Below are 24,198 nucleotides of genomic sequence, written 5' to 3'. Positions count from 1 at the left end.
ACAAACTACAGAAGCAGCACCTCTAATCCTTTTCTCACTCAAATTCTATGGTAGGAAGGAAGATATGGCTTATGCCAGTGTATCTAACATCTGAACTTTAAACTCACACCGATGTTAAGGCACCTCTAGCCTGATCATCTGTATTTTTGTCAGATAATAAGAACAGATGGTGATATTTGATACAAAATAATCAGCTAAGTTAGCAAAGAGTTGGGTATACATTTTCATAACAAGGCATCTGATGAGGCTGATAAATAAAACTTCCCATGGGAACAGAATACTGGAAATAACACCCTTATAATAGAAAAATATAACTAATCCAAAAAAGAGCAACTGAAGGTACACTTAATTATAGAAACCACAGTACTTACAACCTTTATGCAACTGGAATTACATTTGCAAAATATAATTGCGAAAAGGTGACTTTCCCACCACTGATAAGTGCCAGCACACAAACTGCTCGAGTGTTCTGTTCTTTACCTAGATAATCATTTTGCAGTAATGCAGGTATTATCAAATAAAATAATTGGAACTAAAGCTGGTCAAGAAATTCTTATCAAGTGCTCTTCTTCAGAAAATATTAATTTTTACTACCATTAATGCCAAATGTTTGGCAGACAAGGCTTTTTTCATTACTTTTTGATGTCAGAAGAATAGTAATCTAAAAAGCTTTAGGCTAACAATAGTGAGTTTTGCTTGCTGATTTTTCTTTATTCATTTTAGAACTAAAATATATTATGGAGATTATTTTCACCCTTCCTTCTGAATGTATTTTTACTTAGGAAAAGTATTATAGCTATTATAATGGCATCTCAGCTGTGCTGAAAATGAGGAAAGAAGTTTATTTAACAGAACAAGATACAATAAAACTTGCTTTGTTTTGTCTGATGTCTTGTGTATGAGAAAATACCCATTATTGACAATGGGTCAACAATGAGTTCAGCTATAAATTGAGTTAGCTGCTAGCTCTGCACATCTTAGAAAACTAAGCCTTTCTCTGTGCAGTCTTTAAATGGGCTTTCTCAAATACACGGTATAGTCTGTGCGATTCATACTGTATGTGTTATTCATATTATATTCCAAAAGAGTTTAGATTGTTCTTACCACAGGATATTCAAGATCACAGGGTAACATTGCTTTGGTGTCAATGCAAATTCACTGGATTTTGGTATTCCAGAGCTGAACACTTCATTATGCCACTATCACTCTATTTGGTTCATTTCTCAGACTGCACACAAATTTCACCTGAGATTAAAAGGATTCTATGATGCAAGAGCTCTGCCTGTCTGCAGACCACCAAAATGTAACACAAAACCAGTAACTACATAATAGGAGCAACAGCTGATGGAGCCATCTGGTCTTTTATCAGGCTTACCTGTCTAGGATAAATGGATTACTCTTATCATAGAGTAACAGTCACTAGCAAAGAATAATAAAGTCATTCAGGCTGCAAAGAACTTACAGTTGTTGTGTAGGCCAACCTCCTGCTCAAAGCAGGGTCAACGAAGAAATAACTATATCGGTCAAATATACGTTTGTTTAAAAGATACACAAAAATAATAAGTTTCCCTGTTAACTTTCTCCCTTGGAAGTTCTTTAAAACTTGATATTTTTAATATTAAACACAATAAGTAAAACTAACAGCATCAGTAGAAAAGTCTTTCAAAAAAATGCTATGCTGTTTGGTAGTGTAGTATGACACCTGTTTCTTTGGGCTTATGTACTAATTTCTCAGCAGGAAGACAAGAAGAAGAGGTATGTTTATTTGAACAGCTGAAGAACAGTGCAAAGAGTTTATGATGGGAAGACTGTGACCTACAAGAATCTTCTCTATTACTGGCTGTTTTTAAAAACTGTATAAATTTGAAACTCTATCACATATAACAAAGAACTAGGAATTTCTTACTTAGTAAAGCAAAAGATCCAAAGTCTCTACCCAATGTTTCAAACAGAAATTAAAAAACTTTAAAAATACATTATTTTTCTTTTGTGTGTATGTGTCTTGTTCTTATAGATAGTAATGTCTGCCAAAATAATAAGGTTTTGTTAGTTTTCTTCACATCTTTTAGCTGGGGACCAACATCAGAACAAATAACAGGCTAGGAAGAAGTAAATGGGCTGCAGTCTACAATTCATGGTCCACAGGCAGTGCCTACGCTCGCATTTTGAATTCTTGGTCACAAGAAAGTAGAGCTGAAGAAAATGTGCACATTCAGGCTGTGTTCTAAAGAAAAAATATCATTGGGAAAAGAAAGAAAAAAAAGAATTTGAAAAATTCTTCAGTGGAGAATCAATTGCAAATGTAAGGAAAAGCATTTCTGACCTGAAAGCAAGAGGAGGAAAGAGAGAAAGAGTCTTCATTTTACAGACAGAAACAGGACAGAATTAATGACTGTATCTCTTAGAACTCCAGTTATGAATTTGCATCATATTTGTGTTCAAAACCATGTGTCACATTTTAAATATAAAACACCGTGATGGTCATAAGCAAGCACTATATAGATTCATTCAAGTGTGGGAAAAAGAAAAGTGTGGGAAAATGCAAATGGGAGGGGTAATGAAACTTGTGCTGACCTTCATTCAAAGTTCCCAAGAGTAAATACAAAGCAAATCGTAGTTCACATTGTGGCAAGTTTTTATGATGCCCTACACTTGATTTCTGAGCTCGGCTGTACTCAATAACAACAGTAGAAAAGAGTGAGGAAATAATCCCACTGTAATCCTTCAGTAATTCTAAGACAAAACCCACTTAAGTGTAAGATATTTTTTGCACCAGTGTAATGCCCAAGAGATTTTTTCTTTTATTCTTTCTTTTTTTCTCTTTTTTCCTTTTTTGGTTGGGATTTTCAACAGAATGTTAAAGTAAACTAAACAAAGCTGAAAGGAAAAAGCTGTGTTCCATTTCAGAAACAAAAAATGGGCCTCCATAATGCTGTTCCTCACAACAGATGCATATAGTCTTCTGACTGTATGCTTTTATATGTGAACAATGTTTAAAAATTACTCTTCCTGACTTTGCATTTGTTAAAGCAGTATTTCTCAAAGTATATGTGCCGTTACCTTGAAACCCATTTCTTTCCTAAAAATACTGCATTTTTTTGTATTCTATTACTTTAATTGTAAGAATACTCATGTAATATATATTCTCAGACACTGGAAACATAAAGGCATAAAACAAAAAAGCCACTGCCACAGCCCTGCAAAGTCACTCAGCTATGCACTGAGATCTTCCCAGAGCATTGCTGACGTTTTAAAAATCTTGAATTGCTGCCAGACATGCAAGATATGAAATCAGTTTATTGCTGCATGGTGAGATTTTCTAGAGAAGGTCCAACCCTCATCATGCTTACAGGCGGTTAATATAGACTATAGAACACAATAGAAATACAGAACATGGCTAATGTAGATATGAGTGAAAAAGTTTTTCTAAGAATTACAGGCATATAAACAAATACTTCAAAGAGAAATGACTAAGTTCTTCCCAGAATTAGAAAGAACAAGGAGGTTTAGGTTTCCCCACATACAGAAACAGGATTTCTGTATTATCTTTCTTGCATCATAATAATTCACTACCAATTGAAACAAAGTCTTTGCAATCATTTACCATTTGAGACAGCTCTTTTCTTCTCTAAACCTGGAGAATAAATCTTTCCAAACCTTTTCTTCACCAAACATGAAAGACACCATCTCCTCAGTCACGTCATCCTATATTCCATTGTGGAAAGTGGAGGCTTAGCCATTTTCATAATACTGACTATACTTTTTCCCAAGCATTTCCAAGAATGCACTCCTCCTCCTGGATCTGCATGCTTAGAAGTGAATGAATGAGCCAAGGATGTATAGAATCCCCTAACCTGTCAGATTCTTCAGAGATTGTCCAGAAAAAAAAAAAAAAAAATTACTTAGAGTTCTATTATTACTTTTTCCAAAACCTGTTCAAAGTGAGGATTCTGAAATAACGCAATGAAATTTGTCACTCTACCACAAAACAAGAGGAGAGCCTTTATACAGGATGCTGGCATCCTACAAATACCAAGATAAACAGGGATAGTGTCTCAGGTGGACAAAGCATCATTATTTCATTTACTTTAGCCTGGTTGCCGATGACTTGGATTCACCTTGTGGTGGTTCCGTAAAGAAATGAAGTTTCTCACAGAGATTTCCTCCCAACTCCTATTCTATTAATTTCATCGCTTAACAGTATGACCATGCCCAAGAATGCTTTTTACATCATAATTTTTACAATTATATATTTGCCTTCAAAGTACAAAATAAAAAACAGTATGGAACAATTGTTTTCTTACTAACTGCCCATTGTTTTGACCTAAGCTTTTCAACAATTTTATAGTCTATTATTTAAAAACAGTACAATCCAACAATAAGCCCATAATGAGAAGGACTTCTTTTATCCTCACAAAATAAGCAAAAACCAAACCCACAACCTAAACACCCTCTCATATTTAAAGCGGAACATCAGCTTTTATAAATTGCAAAGAACTCTAACGCCCTCTTGTGACAAACGATCAGAAGACAAGCACAGTTTCACAATGTGATACTGCACAGTTTGAAAGACTTCCATCCAGATAAAATCACTTTAGAAAGATCGTGAGACTTGAATGAAATAACTTCGGTTGCATTACTTTTTGCTGATTTATTCCCAACGTCAGAACAGATGTCACATGAAGAAAAGCATCACAGCACAGTGACAGTATTCTGTTCCTTCTTGCTCTCTGGGTAATAGTTACTTGGCTTCCTTCAGTCATGATTGTCTCTGTCTTAACTTAGATAGAAAGGCAGCCATCAGACAAAATTGCACAAGATAAGAACAAGAAGTGTTTACCTGTCAGTATGAATTCCTTCCACCCCTGTCACTTAAGGACTGTTTGTACACCTACTATACCTCAAGCAGAGGATACGAAAAAAAGCTCCACTGGCTTTATGCCATCTAAGAATTTTTCCATGCTATGGAAATACTCAGGTATAATCCAAATGACTCATGGATATAAAAAGCAATTTTGGTATAACTTCCTGTTCCAGTGGTGCATAATAAACATAGCTTTCAGGACCACCATAATATTGGCTACTTCTCTTTAATCAGAGTACTTTTGGCCTAAGTTCTTCATGAATATGATTTGCAGAAGGGCAAAGGACTAAAAATGGAGGAACATATGTAGCAAAATGCCCATTAAAATTTGGCCTGGCCAGACATATCTCTATATCTGCATCTGTGTAGACACATATATGAAACTACTCATAGACTTTGTATCTCAGCAATTACATTTCAACGGTGAACAGAATACCAGCTTATACTACACTGACTTACTGACTTTACAATGGGATAAATTCAGTGCCTATGTAATACCGGTGTATTGGAAAACCACCAGTACCAATTTTCACTGCTGTTAATGGAAATTTTTCAGAAAACTATTTAGGGTATGAGAAAGCTAATGACTTTCAGAACTGAGGCAGGATCCCAAGCAGAGGGTAAATTACCATGGTTCAAAAGAATTAGATGATTGAATTTTCCTTCCTATATAATTTCTAATACAGGATTTTCCCAACAGATAGGTAAAATACATTGTAGATGTTTTGAGTACTCAATCCCTATACAATGTAAATTCATCCAGCTTATTGTTCATTCCTTCCCTCTTGTTGCTTGGTATTGAAAACCAGCACAGTAGGACACGATTGCCAGTCCAAGTTACTCATAGCCTACTTCTCACTCCTTGACATTTAGCTCTCAGCTGAGGGGAGCTGTTGTCTGGTAGCATCTCGTCTCAGCTCCTTATCTGTCTGACTTCATCTATGGTTAAGGTGTGCCTTCTTCAGTCGATAATCCTTGCAGCAGACTCACCCTTGTCTCAGCAAGTGTCATGATTTTAGAACAAATCCTGGTAGTGGTTTGTTTCTGCTATGCAGACTGAAGAAGCATTTGGGGTCCAGAACATGATCAGAGTTCAGAGCTCTGATGGGCTGACAACTGTGCAGACATACTGGTCCAAGCTAACAAGCCTTCTACTGAGCATAACTGGGAAAGAGCCTGTTGCTTCCAACATGCACCACAACATTTAAAGTGCCTGTGCAAACCACTTTCTGAAAATTTTCAAGATACAAATGCTCTGAACTACCCCCTCATGCATTGATGGTATTCCAAAGTTATCTATACAAACCTTTATAAAGATAAGTCCATCAAGACAGAAAAGGTCTCTTATTCATTTCCCAAAATGGATAGTTAGGAAAGTGCAGAGTCATCAAATGTGTTTGAAAACCTTGTTTTCTTCAGAGCATCTCCAATACCTCCAGTTTGCATGTATATCCAGTTCAGAGTTCCACTGGAGGGTATAGACATCTGTATTAAGCAATACAAAGCCTTGAATAGTATTGTTAAGAATCAGTCTTCTAGAATATCAGAACTAGAAATGTTTAATGCCATTTCTATGACCTGCAGATAGACAGAGATCAAAAGGTTCAGAATACTTAAGATGATCAATTGTACATTCAAACAGCTCACCTACTCAGACCTTACCTAAACCAAACTACTGAATCTCAGCTGTTCAACTCAAATGAGTCCACTGACTGTCTTTGCTCAAAGGACTGAGGACTCAAAAAAATTCAAAGATTGCAGAAGAAAAATAATACCAGTCATATTTCATGTAGAACCACAAGCATACTCCTCCAAGTATCTCTTGTTTGAGTAGGCCATCTGCTCTGAATGAGCAGTTTAAATGCCAGCTGAATAAAACGTGTCGTTCAGCCTCATCTCTTCTTTCTCTAGCTTAACCATATGTCTAATTCTGGGCATTTCTTCACTGTCACCTTTCATCTTTTAATCTATCAGTGAGCATAGGTTTTTCAGCATTTGGATTTTAGCTAACAAGAAGGGATGCCAAGTATGACTTACAGATTGCCGTAGTGATGAACGTCTCAGTTTGAAATCATGGAAAGGTATATTGGTTTTAGCCAAGCTTAAAGCACAAGTCTCATTTAATTTTTCATTCAATATCCTATCTTCCATTCTGTTGCCTGCCCTTGTTCTCACCTTTAGCCATGCTTGTCACTATGACAGGTACATATCCACCCATTCTGTCTACACAGGCATGAGCTCTGCTATGTCATGTGGTCACACATCTTTTCCAGCTGGTAGATAATATTTTACTGTTAACAATCTACTTCCTCTCCCTTTTCTATCCCCCCAGCAAAATACTGACAAACTTTTCTGATGTATTGTAAAAACAGACATTTACACATGCACAAATGAAGTCTGCAGTAATGATACAGATCATAACATAAAATCACGTGAAATTGTTCAAGCACCTTCACTCACGAGTAAAACAGAAGAGACTGGCCAGATCATAGCAGGATGGTGAGTAGAAGGCAGCTGTTTATATTTACAGCAGCAACTCTATAGTGGAACACCTACAGTTACTTGCCATGATGGCCTACTTTCATAGGTCATGATTGAAATGTCAGTTAAGTATTATGGCAACCTTATTCTCCACCTCAGGGCAGTGACCTAAAGTAGTGCTTAATGCCAGGAGTCTTTAGGGATAACCTCTGACTCCAGCTGGTGCCACCCCTTGGCTTAGATGAAAAGCTTTACCATGGTCTCTGAGCTTCAGTTGCTGTGAACGCACCATTTCTTGCTCTTGGTGTCCCCTCCTAGACATACAGGCAGACCAGGAACTCAGAAGTTTGGGTCTGAGTCGTGACATGGTCCTATATACTCATGTATCACACATCTTCACAAGACTTTCATATCTGCTTACTGTTTCCATCCACACAGCACTCCAAAGGGGCAGGATACTGGTACTGGATGCTGGATCTATACTTCTGGATGGCTAAAGCTCAAGTGCTGGCTTCACATTTAAAGTAACCTAGTGATCTCAACAGAGGAAGCAAACCATTTTAAGGCCCTTCTGCAAGCACATTAAGCTTTCAGCATAGCCACTGAAGGTGTGAAAACAAAGATGTAACAAGTAGAAAGATGGGACAAATTGCAGCAAGACAGTTCACTGATGCAGTGCTGCACTCACTGGCACTGGCACTATAACAAAGACCCCATTCCTCACTTCCCTGAAGGCATGGGCAAGTAGCAGGCTTAAGTCTACTTCTGTCATCCTCTATTCCCACAGATATCTGTATGTGTTATTTATGGTGTGGCCTAGAACTTCCAGGTAGTAGCAGTACATCATAGTAGAGCTTCAGCTGGTCCTTAGAGACAGGAGTTGGAACTCAGTGTGCCTGACCTGATTTGTTCTGTGCTGAGCAAAAGCCAGAGGATAGGAACTAGTATAATGTATTGGGAAGACTTTCCTGAAGCAGTAAACAATGTACCGGAAGCAGAAGACAAGCTGCAAATAGATCCAAATTTAGCACTAATGAACGTGGTTCCAAAATACTGGCTATCAGTGCTAAAAGCATAGAGCTCCTATTAAGCCAATTTCACATTCCAAAATTAGAGAAGTGGAAAACCCACTTTTACCAACACTAAGATGTCATGACCCCCAGCATTTCATTATATGAGCTTGCTAATATATTGTACATCATTTTAATCTTGACATACAACATACTGTATGTTAAAATGAGGGAGTCGAGAACAAATTTAATGCAACTCACATCCTGTTTGTTAACTGGCAGTATGAAATTGTATCTGTTCAGATGAACTTCATGTTCAATTAATTATCACTTAATCCCACTGCAGCTTTGCTCTTTACCGAATAAGTAATTATTTTTTTACCATTATGCAGCCCCACCTCAGGAGATGATACCACCTGTAAAAGGTTTTGAATTGATACCTGTACTGAGGCTATAGTAATATTAAAGCAATCAACAATAGGTAACCACTCTTCCCTGATACTAAAACATACACAGCATATAGAATAGTATTATTGGGTTAGAGTATTATTAGCTATATACTACCTTAGCAGAGCTCCATCAGCTTTTAACTAACCTGACGCTCTTCCTGTATTTGTACTTTGTTGAACACAAGCAGGCCCACAGCTTCCTGTGTGATGGTGATAACATATGTCTGACTTTGTTGTTGGCAGCTGGAGTGAAGGGGAAGACAATGCCCTTTGACCTGTGAAAAGCAGTATAAAGCTTATCAGATCCTTTCCAGATATCACTGAGGGAAATGGGCTGGAAGAGTTGGCCCCACATAGGAAATATATATAAAAAAACCTGTCAGTACTAATCTTTTTGTAATGTCATTAAAAACACACTTGCAAATCTGAGTCCCAACTGGACAATGTCATTTGTACAAACTGAACTGAAGTAAAAGTGGAGAGGAAGAATTATATACCACACATTAAACTTAGGTTCACATCACTTGAAATGACTCAGTAGTCAGTAGTATCAAGACTGCTGTACTTTATGGTGCCAAAATAAATTTTTCTTAGCGATTATTTCTCTGCTCCACTTCTGAAGTAGTCCTTTAAAGGTCACGTATTGTATAAAACATTATACACAACTTTTCCCACTAAACAGTTAATTTGGGGGTTTTATCTGCAAGGCCTTCTAGACAAACTGTAGTAAAGTAAGATCATGGGCTGACCCCCACAAAAACCCCATATATAATGAAAAATATATTTGTGGTTTAGTGTTAAGGTAAGGTACTTACTGCCCTGCCAGATATTGTGGGCAGCATTAGTATATTAAGCTTTTAACAAGAATTACATTGTTTTAAATTGGTAAAACAGCTGATTTACCTTGCACTATATAGTTACAAAACCAGTTAAACAGCACCAACACAAAAGTTAAAAAGAAAAAAAATTTTTTAAAAATCACTCGGACTTTGTTATATGATTGTTGAAAACAAACAAACAAACAAACAAAACAGTGACAACAAACACAAGGTTAAAAAGATTATGAGCAGAGATTCAGGAAACCAAATTCTTCCTTTTGATGTGCTCACTTTGTGGATATGACACCACCAGTTAAAAAGTAATTTTTCAGCATCTCCACTGACATAACAGGGAACATTTCTAGTTATTTCAACTGGAGATGGATGCAAGGGTCGGGGGGGGGGGGGGAATCTAATCTATCATCCTCACATTAGGCAACTGAAAGAAAAAACCCAAATCTGCAGTTGTCAGGTGAGGCATCAGCAACTGTGGTACTTCAAAATCTTTTCATGGAAAAGATTTTAATTTGTTGGGGTTTTTTGTTGCCCCTATACCAGCATCAATACACAGTAGTAAAGTTTTGTGTTTCACACTCAGAACCCTAGTCCTCTTAAACAATGGTATATTAACAACAGTTAAATTATTTAGGAGTCAGGAAATCATGCTGGAGATCATGCTGATGGTGTCAATGTAATAATGTAAGCAAGAGTAAATATTATTCCCATATTATTTAAAATACATTTTAAAATAACATCCAGGCAAGATTATTGGCAAGACCGAACATGCAATGTTCCACTGCAGATCTGCCCCAATCTATCAATGCTGTGCTCCATTCCAGGTATCTGTCAGAATCCAATCTTCATACTTCTGGTAGAGAGGAAGAGAGGAAGTAGGTTTTTCTGATTTGGGGTCTTTGTTGTTTTTTCTTATATGCATGGCTTCTGAAATGATGTGGAATGAATGAATGCAGTTAGCTGATGTCTGCCAGAGATCAGTACCTGTGTGGTTTTACTCAGAAACTACTGTTCTGTTCTGGGAGCTCACAGAAGTCAGTGTTCTATTGAACAAATTCAAATCCCAAACTTATGATCATTGCTTAATGATTATTAGTAAAGCAGAAAGTAGCTGATCAGGACTCCACTGTGTCACTATCAATATATACTGACAAAACTCACTGAATATATACTGAGAGCCCTGAACTCCCTCTCCTTGAGAGGGGGCATCAGTCTAAACAGACAAGGCAGGGAAGAGGAGAAAGGAAACATTCCTGATAGAAAACTGAGGCATTTGAGCAATTTGCTCAAGGTCACTCAGGAAGTCTATAAAAGAACCAGGATGATTAGATTGTCCTCAGTCCTGGTCTACTGTTAAGCCACAAGGTCATCCTACTTTTTAAGTCTTACAATACATAGTTTTTCTACCACTAAGTCAGTACCTCTGACAGGAGATACATCTTCTATTTTCATGACTTGCAGGAGATTTCAGAAATCTAATCATTCTTTTTGATCCCCAAAATCTTTGATCCTATGTTTCAGTCTTTTTTTTTTTAAGAGCTTCTTTGGAATAAAATTTCTTACTGTCCTGCTCCCCAGTATTGAGAGGTTCCTGGGATACAGCAGTTGCAAAACACTCTTTGGAAATAGATACAATTAATTCTCAACCAAGGCAGGGAGCACCTGTCAGACTTAACTCCACAGGAAAAGAAGTATGTATCCTGCAAATCTTGTGGGCTTAAGCACAACATAGGTATGCATGTATAGAACAGGACCAAGGTATATAAAAGAGAATACCTAACCCCGAAGAGGGCACAGAAACCCTCTTCTCCCCAGAAATGGGAAGGTCAGTACTTCACAATGAGTTTCAAGGGGATGAAGGGGGAAAGGGAGCAGTGGTAGAGGCATCCCCCACCCTCTGTATCCAACAGCTGCCAGCACATGGAAAAGAAGACAAAATTTGCTTGGAGAACATAATGAATAAAGCATAAAATTTGTAATTAGGATTCTTACCTGGAAGAGGAAATATTTAAGATTACGTATCTGTCTTCTACTTGCTCGTATTTTGCTCAATGATGTTTAATACAGAAGGATTACCAAAAAAACCATGTGCACAGACTAGTATATAAACTAGCAAGATAAAAAGTCACTTTCCTGCTCTCTGGCCCAAAAAATCTTGACTTACAACAGCACAGTTTCAACAAGAGAGAGGCAGAGTTCCCTTTCCTGTATGATTTCACATAGTTTAAACTCTGGAAATCAGAGACTTCCCAAATAGACAGAAAATGGAGATTTAACCTTCCACAGAGATGGGAACTGAAATTTTCTTCAACATTCCACTTCAGATTTAAATTCAGAACTGGGATCCAGCAGTATTCAAAATTGCATCCCATAAGGGTGAAATAATCCACCGTTGTCTGGACACTTCATGGTAATGGTTTAGAGAGGTGAAGACGGATGATATCACATATCTGTACCTCTTACAAAGCCAACAAAACTTAGGAGTTCAAGAAGCTTTTATGCACTGACATTAAAGATGAAGCTCTCATTGCCTTAAAATACAATAAAACAAATCAAGAGGCACATGCCATCTCAAAGAACATTAGAAAAAATGTACTATTACACAACAGTTATTTCTAAAGACCATTAATACAGCTAGATCCTGCCACACAGCATGAGGCTTCTCATACTAGGAATACGCTATTCAAGCTGCTGAGCATGTTGACAAATGACATACTGACTGATCTGCTTTGAGGGTGAAGAAAACAGTGCCATTTTGCATTCTGTAACATTTCAAGAGGATGAGGATTGAGAACACTTGTACTCTGAGACAAGTAAGCCAGACAGAACAGAAGGTAACTGCCAGACCAGTTCTAGAACAGGAAGGGTTCAAAAGGCAATCAGTTTGTAAGAGCAAAATGACACATCTTGCATCACATCATGGAACAGTTTGTAACTGCAAATGGCAATAGTCTGTCATGTGTTATATATAATAACCAAATATAACAATATTCCCCATTTGCTCACTAGAAGGAGTCCCTATAAACTGTGGGTCCGAAATATGCACAATGTAGCTGTTAATTTGTAACATTTATTGCAACAGTTTCTTTTCTGAAGCTCTTTCTCTGAAAAGTTCAACAAAATCTGAAACTTAGTCCTTTATATATGTTTGCAATCCTACCCTTCAAAAGTTTAGCAAGGTATGTGCATTGCTAGGTACCTTTCTCAAACCTAGCATTGAGAATTGTATAAATCACAAGACCATGGGCTGGTCTTAGCTATTATTAAAATTCCTCTTCCCTCAGAGGAATACTATACATTTCTGTATGGCTGTTAACACTATGGCATCTATGTCTAGCGGGAAAGAAAAAAAAAAAAGTGAAATACGATTTTTTATTTCCTAAAACATCATTCAGAAGAGATGACACAGTGGTGAAAACAAGGAAAAGGACATGAACAACCTGGTCTGCAATACCTAGCTAAAAATTACACCCTGAGGACTTTGCTTAAGAATGTTGCACCAAGGGACTTTGTCTATTGATCCTCTTCCAGCTCCCTACCCTTTAGCCTCAGCCTGCTGGCAGGGGCTTTATGAATTGGTTGGAAGAAAAAACTCTGAGGATTATTTGACACACCACTTAGTTAAAAACAGCCACTTCAATCCTTCCAGTTTGACTTGTCCACTTGAGTTGACTCAAGTCACTCTTGCGACCAACTCACCCGAGTCACTGTATCACGTCACTATATCAAGTCCCTATGTAGTTAGTGCCTTCCACACTACTTGACAGTTCTTTCCAACCCAGGCACCAGGGTCCCCACCCGTTTCTTTTGTGAACATAGCATTCAAAAAACCCCCTCTCTGTCTAACCTTGTTCTCAGTTCTGCACAGATCTGGATCAGGGTCCTGCAGCTAGATCAGCTTTTCTTCATCAACACTTTTCCTCCACCACCTGGCATGGGGGGGCATCCATTTTGACATGGCACAGCACCAGGCCCCAGACCCTCGCTGCCTTCCCATAACCTCATCTCAACTCCTCTGGCATTGCCAGGGGCCCTTCTGCTGACTGTTGCTGCCTTTCTGGGAGCTCTGCCCCATCTCTGTCACTTCCCAGCAGGGCTCAGTCACTTCTGAAATGAAAAGGCACTTCAGAGAAGCCTAACACAGGACAAAAAGTCTTTCCTATGCCTTTAAAAAACATATATGGGAGTTAGACCCTCATTATCACGTTATATCTGTTCATATTCCGGTAAAGACTACACAAATAGCTTTTATATTATCAAAAGACTGGTAACTATCAATTGTTTGAAGAATTGATACAAATATTTAACATAAAGTGAAAATAAACACTTTTTTACAGACTCCAGGGAGTGCAACAGTTCCCTCTAGCGACTACGACGCAAAACAGAAACCCGCCCACCTTTCTGGTAAATGTTTTCAGAACTGTTTTTGCCTTACAGAAAGCACGTAATAAATCACGCGTATTTCAAGTGCGTTAAAAAAGAACGGAGGAGTGCCGAGGGAAGAGAACAAAACTGGGTGAGGAGACGACCCTTGGCTTTCTGAAAAGATCCTACCGCTAACGCGAAGTAAAAATACCAGCCATGCACCGAGCACCTTCACGGCTTTACGAGGCCAGCGCTGCGACACGCTGCAGGCAGCCGGCGGGAGCAACCGCGAGGCCCCGCAGGAGCCTGGGCTTGGGCACGGGCACAGCGACGGCGGCAGAGGCCGCCTCAGGGAGCGGCGGGCACCGGCCGCGGCTGCCCCCGGTCGGCTGTGCCCGGCGGCCCGCCGGCTGCGCCCCTGAGGCGGGCGGGAGTCCGCGGAGCTCGGCCTGCGAGGCGAGGCGAGGCGAGGCGGCGTCCGCTGAGGGGGCCCCTGGTAACGGCGGCCGTGCCGTTGCCATGGGGACCTGCCGGCGAGGCGGTTGCAGCCTCGCGGCGGGAGCGCCGAGCTGAGGCGGCAGCAGGACCGGGCGCTGAGCAGCACCGCGCGCGTCCTGCGGGAGCTGGGGCACGCCGCCTTCCTGCTGCGGGAGGAGGGCCGGGACGGCCCGCCGCCGCGGGGCAGCTTGCCCGGCGGGACCCGTGTCCTCGCTGGGCCGAGCTGGCGCTGCCAGGCCGCCCTTCCACAGCCTGCCCGTCCCGCCTCGTCTTTCGCGGGCGCTTCTCGCTGTCTGCGGCAGGTGCTGCTGGCAGCGCCGCACTCGTGCACCTGGGCAGCCTCCCTGGCGGGGAGCGGCCCCGGCGGGCACCTCTGCCGGTGAGGGGAGGCGAGGCGGGACGGGACGGGGCGGGCGGCGGGGCCGGCTCCCGGCCGTCGGAAGCGCCGCCGGCAGGCCCGTCTGCCAGGTTTCCCCGTCGGCTTGAGGGCGGCGTGGAGGCGGCCGGGGCCGAAGACCTCGGCGCCCGCGTACGCGGTCCAGCTTTAACGTGAGGCGCAGCAGTTATTTCTGCAAAGGAAAACGGAGACTGGCAGCGGGGCAACGTATACTTACACCGGTATCTTCTTCATAGTGTATTGGCGTTACCGACATGGAGCTGTTTGGTTTTAGTACCAGCAGGGCGTGGCGGTGAGTAAATAGGTTTATATATCAGAGCAGGGGCGTCCCTGGCAGAGCAAAGACAAACCTTGTGTGAAAAACAGTCACACGAGATCCATTTCAGACTTCAAGAGAAACCCAGGCAGCTTCCACCAAAGCCCCTGATCCACTCCAAATAGAGTCACAAACCACTGCCCTAACCTGAAGTGTCACACAGAAATCAGTGAAAGGGTTTCCTGCTGCCACAGGAGTTGTCCCATTCTCTCCTCGCTGTTAGGGATGTATTACTTGTCTCGGGATTTGACAGGCTGAATCAAAACCCACTAAATGAACAGAAAATTACTGGTTTTGGCTAGGCTAGGTTTTTTGGCAGTCTGCAGAATGGAACCAGGTCAGTTAAGAAATCAGTGACAGGAATATAAGCTAGGAGTGGGACTACACCCTTAATTTAACTTCATTTTTGAAAAATCATTTAAATTTATTAAGCTGAATTTACCACAGTTGAGATTACTCAGCTTCTCTCACCTCACCCCACAATTAATACTTCCGCTGTTAAGACTACATAAAATTCTTAAAAGGCTGCTACCTTCAAATTGTAAAGCTAAACTAACAACTAACTTCACATTGATATTTTTACATATCAGATATTTTGATAATAAATTGTAGGATACTGCTGAAATAGTATCCATTACCAAGAGATCATGAATGTAAATATTAGCCTCTCTTTTATGGATCACATGTAGAGTTTATGAACTTTAAATGCGTGAAGCAACGTCCTCTGGAGTTCTGATAAAATTTCTTTATAAATGTCCATCTTGTTCCTCCTCTCCCTCTTTGTCCCGGTTTCGGCTGGGACAGAGTTAATTTTCTTCCTAGTAGCCAGTAGGTACAGTGCTATATTTTGGATTTACTATGAGAATAACATTGATAACAAACTGATGCTGTAGCTGTTACTTAATGCTTATCCTAAGTCAAGGATTTTTAAGTTTCCCACGCTCTGCAAGTGAGGAGGTGCACAAGAAGCTGGGAAGGAATATAGCCAGGACAGCTGACCCAAACTAGGCAAAAGGATATTCCATAACATATGAAATCATGTCCAGTATATAATGGGGCGAGTTGGCAGGGACAGGCAGATCACTGCTCAGGGACTGGCTGGGCATCAGTCAGCAGGTGGTGAGCAATTGTATTGTGCATCACTTCTCTGTCTTCGGTTTTATCTCTGTTTTTGTTATCTTCCTTTTCATTACAATTACAATTATATTTTATTTCATTTCAATTATTAAATTCTTCTTACCTCAACCTACAAGTTTTACTTTTTTTTTTCCCCAATTCTCCTCCCCATCCCACCTGGGGCAGGGGGAAGAGTAAGCAAGCAGCAATGTGGTGCTTAGTTGCCGGCTGGGGTTAAACCATGACACTCTTCCACTTGAAAAAAATTTAGCACTCTCAGGCATTTTCCAATTTGTTTCATTTTTTCCTGATACCGAACACTTTGTGTTATATCATTGATTAAAACTGCAGTTTCAAGAAAAATGAAAATGTAGGAAAAAAAACTATTTCAAATATATATAGTAAAAGCTATTCGTTTATAAAACCACCTTGTACTGAAGTTAATCTAGCGCTCTCAAGATATTCTTAGTGGGAAGACACTGACAAATTTGCTGCTTCATTTAATAAGAAATTAGCTATAGAACTACAGTTCATCTTTTATCACTTTTGTGTAGCAAGTCCTTCAGCATAAACTAATATAGCTGCAATGACTTTTCTAACTCAGGGTGATATTTTTACTTTCACATCATGTAAACTGTAGTATTTCATGAATGCTGCCAGTGTTATGGAGATTCTCCTTCAAACTTATGGGTATGTGAAGAAAGTAAGCTGTGCAAAATGAAATCCTTTACTGATTTTTGACAGTTGTGGCTTTCTGTCACCAAACCCACAAACCTTTCTAATCCAGAGGGTATAATCTGTATAACCAGGTTAATTTTCTGACAGGAGTCAGGATTTTAGGCTATTATAAGCCAGATTCTCAACTGGTTTGTTAGATTTCCTTTCCTAGAACCTTAGGAACTCAAAAACCAGAAATAATGTAAACATCCCGCAAAATAATTAGTCTGAAGATAGTTTCCCAAGTAGTAACAAAGTAGCTAAATACAAACCAACCTTAAAGAACAGCCACCATTCAAGAAGTTACTTTTAAAAAAATATTTACATACAAACCCAAACATCTTGTACGTAGTCAGAACCTAGCTTGTGTTTTTCTATCTGAATTAGATTTTTAGAACATCTTATTTTCTGAAGTTTTGTACAGGCAAAATAGCTTTCGTAGAAACCAGTGAGCTGGTTTTCATCCTAACTCATCACTAGAATTTGTAACTAGTTTCTGGCTATGGAATATAGTGATATGTGGTATCAAAACTGTACCCAGACTGATGGAGTTTCAGAGAACAGATTAATTTGCCAAAGCTGGCTGTTCACAATTTCCTACCTTGCATAATTTTCTCCTTGTGAAGATAAGGAAACTTCAGGGAAGGCCCTTCAGTGTTTTACTGAAATGTCAGCATTTGGTTATGAGATTGGCCTCTTGAATCTTGGATGAGAAGCAAAATACATTCCATTCTCAAGCATCATGAATTATATCATGGAAATACTGTTTATGTCTTTATTATTCCATGTTTCAAAAGATGGTGCAAGGCTTAATTCTTTGGGGTTTGAAAAGCATTTTTAGATTTTATGTTTGGTTTGGGGGGGGGGGTGTTGGTGGTTTTTTGGTTGTTTGTTTTTTTTTTTAACAGAGGTTACTGGAGACGAAAACACTACATTGTTAGTTTTTCCAAGAAATAATATTCCCAGAAAATCCTCCATAGTTTTTCACTTCCAGTACTTAGAAGCAAAAACTTTTTTACTCTGACTTAAACATATCAATAAAGGTCTTTTGGGATGAAATGCTGCTTTGACCAGTAGATTTAGTGAACCAAATTTAACTTACTGAAAAATTATTGAAAACTTCACAGTTTAGAAACATTTTTGATTCATTTTTGCCCTGGACACCATTTTAGATAGGGATTTGCACAAGCAATACTCTTAACAGTTTCTGTGCAAGTTATAAAAAACAATTACAACTTTTTGGGGGCTGAAACATACTGCATTTATTTGACAGAGAGAGTACCTCCTGCATTTCATAGATGGAGAACTACCACAAGTGAGGTAAGTGCAGAGTTCTGCCAAAAAACTTTTAATTTTTGTGTTTAATTTTGCTAGATGCTTTTAAGTTGGGTCTTCTGGAAAGAGAAATTGAGGATGTGCTTCAGCAATTGCATCAAGAACGGACACAAAATCCAGAGAAAACTTCTCACAAACACTGTATCTGAAAAATGACAGATGCACTGATGAGAAAGAAATTGATGAAGAGGATGTTTGTCCCATTTGTCAGGAGGAGTTAGTAAAGAAATGCTTCCCATCACTTACTGCAGGTTTAGTATACAATTTGTTCTTTGCCTTGCGACATTTCTAATTATAGAATAAATGTTAGAAGATCTGCTAATACAGCTAGCTTCAATACACAAGGAAAAATACCTGACAGTTGTTACAGCCCTTTTCCAATCTGGAAAACTCAGCAACTCTACAAGTTAAAATGTGGGTGGAGGGGAGGGGGGAAAGAAAAGGGAAGACTACTTAGTATTTTTCTTGTATGCTTCTAAAGAGATTACAGAAACTGGAATTTGTTTTCTGTAGATAGAGCTGTGGTAACAACGTTCACAAAAAATGTATAAAAATTTGGGCTGACCACCAAGATGAACTGGAGAATGACTCTGTAGTGAAGTGTCCACTTCACAGAGAAAACTTTGCACCTCTAAGGCTCATTCTAGAAGAGTTTAAAAACTCTAAACTACTTGTGACTGCAACAGAGAAAACAAGACTGGACAGGCACCTTGGAATCCCTTGTAATAACTGCAGAGTATTTTCAATTGTAGGAAATTGCTACAAGTATTTTTAAACAAAGATCTCGACAGTGTTATGTCTTTGAGTATATCTTACAGCTTGTCACTTATTTCTCTGCCTTTATGAAAAGTAACTAATTTCACCTACAGAGTAGACAATATATGCTTTGTAAACAAACATACCCCCATGGTAAACAAAGCAAAGGTTTTTGGTTTTAACTTGATTTTAGTACAGTACATCTCCAAACAATTCTGCAGTATGTATTTGGGATTATCCTTTTCCAAATAATAAATCTAGCTACTACTTTATGATAAAGTGCTAACTGCTTGTTAACCTAGCTCCTTATTCTGTTGATGTGTTTTTGTTTTTCCTTTTAGGTGTACTGAGTGTGTTGAGTATCACCTGTGTCATGAATGTTTCACTGGCTTTTGCCATTCTCCACATTTTTATTTTTAGACAGCTACCAAACAGGTTTTCTTTTTTTATATCAATAATAATTGATCTCAATTCCCCTTATACAAATCATTCAGACCTTGCATTGAAGCTAAAGATAATTGAGATAAGCAAAAATAACACCATAAACTAAGACAGCTTGATCATCCTTTGCCTGTATACATTGCACCGTGGCACCCTTATAGGGACAGCAAATGCAAATACATCCTAGCTTACTTAACCTACCTTTCTTGTTTCTTTATGTAGATAAGCCCTTGCAGTTGACAATGTGATGCAAAAAAAAGGGCCATAGTACCAAACATAAAATGAGAAGATTTTGGACCTTCTTTGAACTCTGCTTTCCCAGGGCATAGCATAATGCATCAGTGCCAGAATCTTCCCCAATTAAATCTAACTGTACCTTATTAACTTCTCAATTGTATTATCCAGGATACCAATCACCTTCTGTGAGAGATGTACCTGAGACTATTACAGGCTGGGGGAAGTTCTGTCAGCACATTTTTTTCCAAATAAGTGCCAGAAAAAATTTGCTAAGAGTCCAGGCCTAGAACTAGAGCACAGAAACCACAAAATTAGGAAGTTGTGAAAATGAGTATGTGCAGTTCTACAGATAGCTGATTCTTTTATACCATTAATTCACTGTGTAGACTCAAAGCAGTGGGGAAAAAAAATAATCAGTGAATTCAGATTACTGTAACAGCCACAAATGGATATACTTATGTCTTAGAAGCTAATTTTGCTGCTACTTTTTCTCTAGATATCCAGAAATACCAGCATTTCAAGTTTGAGAGAGTTGTCTTACAAACAATGAGAATGTCTCCAAGTCATAGCTGAAGACTTCAAGTAGACATTCTTTGTTCCAGGCTTTGCAAAAGTAAGAGATTTCACTTAAGATGGTTAATTGTATTTACCACACCAAAAATAGTTAGGAAATAGATTTGTTGAATTGTTCTCAGCCCCGCTTTTCATCATTTACAAGAGTGTTTATCCTCTCTATCTTGAGTTCATTTTGTCTCAATTACTTTTGCATGTTACAGAAGAGAAATAAAAAATAGAGAGCTCTTCAACAGCTTCCAGAATTATCAGCCCAAGGACGAACATTTAAAAGCTTTAACCCAGGAAATAATACTGAAGAAGAGATATTGTATCTTCAGGAGAAGTAAGATGCTTGTCTTTTTCCATACTATCTATTATGACAAACATGAAATATTCTTTTAACAGTTTCTTTACTTTAACAGTATCTGAAGAAAGGGCAATAAAAATATTTTGAATGAGAACATAGAGTAATTAACACTTCTAATAAAACATCAAGTCATCTTAACATGGTTAAAATTAAATATACGTAGAAAACTAAGTAATTCTCTTCATGTAGTTTAGGAACTCACAGTAAAAATATCAGAACAATATTTTAAATTTTCATAGTGAAAATATCGTGTGGTTAATAGTATTTTAAAAAAATGTTAGCAGTTTTTCACTCAAATATTTGACATAACAAATACAACAATCAAAACTTAACTGACAGCTTTATTGTACAGAAATGAAACAGATGATACAGAGAGAAACAAAAGCTTTTGTTCATCTTTGTATCTGCCACATCAGTGCACAAGGACTCTCATCAGAAAAACAGTACTACCTGATGTAGGTGCTGCATGCATAAAAGATCAACATTTAAGAAACATTTAGAAAGGATTACAGGTTCACATTCCAAGATCATCTCAGAAATGAAATGGTACTATCCAAAGCAAAGACTGAAGCTATTTCTGTACCCATGTGCTATGAACATATCGTTATAATATAAGTAATAAGGTAGTCATTCTTCTATACCATATAAAAACATCACCACTATTAGCTGATCAGGCTTTTATCCTTACCTCATCCTTTTATAAAAAAAAAAAAAAAGCGCTACTGAAAAGAATGACTGAGATAATTACTCAAACATCAATCACTTCTCTAGAAGAGTATCAACGACTACCCAAACCAGACTACAGAATTAGGTTCAGAGTCTATAATCCAAGATAGAGCAAGATACCACCCCACATAATTTCAAACCTAAGGTAGCTTTGCAAAAGATCACAATATTTAGGTTATGAATTCTGAGCTTGGGTTTCAAAAGGTCACGAAAACTTTTGTAGCTTTTGTTCAGAGAAATTGGTGTAGAAATTATTGTGTAAAATTCAATGGCTTACATCATGCAACTGTTCAGGCTAAATGAGCATACCAGTTTCTTTTTCTGAGAGGGGTGTGTGTCTGTTTCTGACTGTCACACTAAGATCAACATCACTGGAATGACTTTCACAGCAGCTCTGGTTTAACAAACTGGTTAGCCCATCCAATAATTTAAGGTACCATTGAAGAGAAACTTCTGTCAAAAGACAATTTAGCATTCTGAAGCATTCAGCTTTAGTTGCTGTTTCTCCGAATTTACTGGGTTTTGTTTTCTTTTACGACTAGTTGTACCCCAAAGAACATTGTAAAATCTTTACCCATCATTTTAATTAGTAAACATAGTAATTTACTTGCCCCAGGTATTCAGTATAGACTTTGAAGAGCTTTCAACTTGGTCAGCATGTAAGAATCCTACCGTGTAATCACAAGGTAAGAGGAAAAACAGCATTCTAAACATTAAAGAGCTAAATCTTCACATAGCCTGTTAACTTGTAGCACACTGGACTTTCTGATGCTGACACCCTCCAGCACGTGGTGTATTGGAACTCTTAAGGCATCACTGATACGAGTGTTCATGTCACCAGTCTGAAAGTTCGCATCCTTGCTTAACTGTATGCCTCAGTCTTAAAATCTGCTTTAAGGCACAGGAAGCATAGTGGTTAGGAATGGCACCTACAATTATTTTTTACAAACCAATGGCAAGGAGCAGCATAATCAAATGGTCTGGTACATAACTCTGCTAGTAATGAATCAGATTGCTCCTATGTCTGCATTCTTATTCCTGGAGCTTAGACAAGGTAAATAACATTAGAAACAAAAATTGCATCAGGGATATGTATGTTTTATGGCCATTAGTGACAATTCCAATGCTCTTCATTATCTACTGTTACTGATGTTTACTTCTCTACAGAACAAATTCTGAATAAAGTGGTACTTTTCTTTAGGAGCCTGGTTCACTATTCATATTCTTCCAATTCTGATACATTCTGCCAGAACTCAGTAGCATCTCTCTGTGTAGATGACCTTGAATGAACTTAATTTTTTTTTTAAATTAAAACAGATTATTTTGAAAAGATTTAGACCCTCTGGGATATTGAAATGCTGAAATATTTCCTGTTCAGTCTTGCTGGTTTATCAGCTGAAGCCACAACAAGACTCTTTCTGTGCTTCTTAATCAGTGTCAGTTAGCACCTTCCCATATTTGGAGAGGTACATTTACATCCTCTGAGCAGTTTATAATTTCAAACACTTAGCAGTGGAGCTTTGATCTGTCTCAGTATACTTCTTGCAAAAAGGAGCAGAGTTTGCCTGAAAGTTGGGGAGCCTTTTGCAAGCCTGCAGCAGGTTTCATAATTTGGAAATACATTATTACTCAGTCAACTTGTGAAGTTCATCTTTGCTACTTTGTACCAGCACCCTTAACCAAGTTCACAGAAGAGAGCCCTTTTCAGATTTATTTAACTCAAGCTAGCTTACCAGACCAGCAGTATTTCTTCACTGACGACACGACAGTAGTTAACATAAATTCAAACTCCTTGCTCACTTGTAGGATCTTGGTTACAATCTCAGTAGTTAGTGCCCTTTAAGTACAGAATTAATATGGAACAGAATCAAAAGGGGAATTAAGCTGAAAGGGAAGGCTAGCAGAGTCATCACTGATTCCTCATAGCAAATATATGTGTAATTATATTATCTGTTACAGTTAAGTAAGTTGCTATTAGCAGCACTTTTAAAAATGGGATTTAAATATCCAGTTTACAGCAGTCAGGAGAATTTTAACTAACTTTCTTCAGCTTGCCAGTGCCCAAAACCTAGAATCTATTCATACTCTACATAAGCAACATAGCCCCCTAGCGATCAGTGAAGTTCCTGTGGGTTTGCACTTGTAACACCAGAGAAGAGGCTTCTTGGAATTAATTATATGCAAGAACAATTGCTTACTCCATATTTAGCTAAGAAATATTATGCAACAGCTGACCTTCCTACCTTTTCAGTTTCACAGGGAATGTATTGACAGTTGGTTACTGCAGCAAAGAAACATGTCCTATTAATGAACACGTTGTATACAGTGCAATGACATGGAAGGATATGCCAGCCAAACATGGAAACTACTCAACAGGTTCTCATGCAAATCTTGGCAAACTTGCAAAGCAGGTGGAACCAGAAATTTGTGTATCTGGAAATGGATTACTTCTCAAGCAAACATCATCTGAACGTTCTCAAAGTATCTTCAGAAAACTTTCTAACAAATATGTGCCAAAGTCCCAAAAGGATTTAAGATTTTTTAGCAACCTCCATTTAGAAGAATCTGATCAGAACAGCAGTAGAAACCTAAGTGATTTTTCCAGGCATAGTAAAGAATACTCTCTAAGCTGTTTTGAAACAGCATCTTCTGGGAAGTTCAGTATCATTAGAAAGGATGACATTCATAACACTTTGAGAAGCCAGCATCAGTTTGACTGTGACAATACAAAGTAG

At 38.6% G+C, this 24,198-nt stretch overlaps 1 protein-coding gene across 1 annotated transcript; it reads left to right on the top strand.

Annotated features, from left to right (window-relative positions):
* The first annotated feature begins 15,540 nt into the window (after positions 1-15,540).
* Positions 15,541-24,198, top strand: ZSWIM2 (zinc finger SWIM-type containing 2). Its single transcript, XM_052792362.1, is given in 8 exon segments — positions 15,541-15,550; positions 18,421-18,521; positions 18,524-18,601; positions 18,863-19,146; positions 22,006-22,088; positions 22,091-22,149; positions 23,715-23,758; positions 23,760-24,198. Coding segments are annotated over 8 exon segments (1,098 nt in total).

The sequence above is a fragment of the Harpia harpyja genome, chromosome 7 (genome assembly GCF_026419915.1).
Source record: "Harpia harpyja isolate bHarHar1 chromosome 7, bHarHar1 primary haplotype, whole genome shotgun sequence".
Lineage (NCBI taxonomy): Eukaryota > Metazoa > Chordata > Aves > Accipitriformes > Accipitridae > Harpia > Harpia harpyja.
This window is presented reverse-complemented; position numbering and strand designations above follow the sequence as displayed.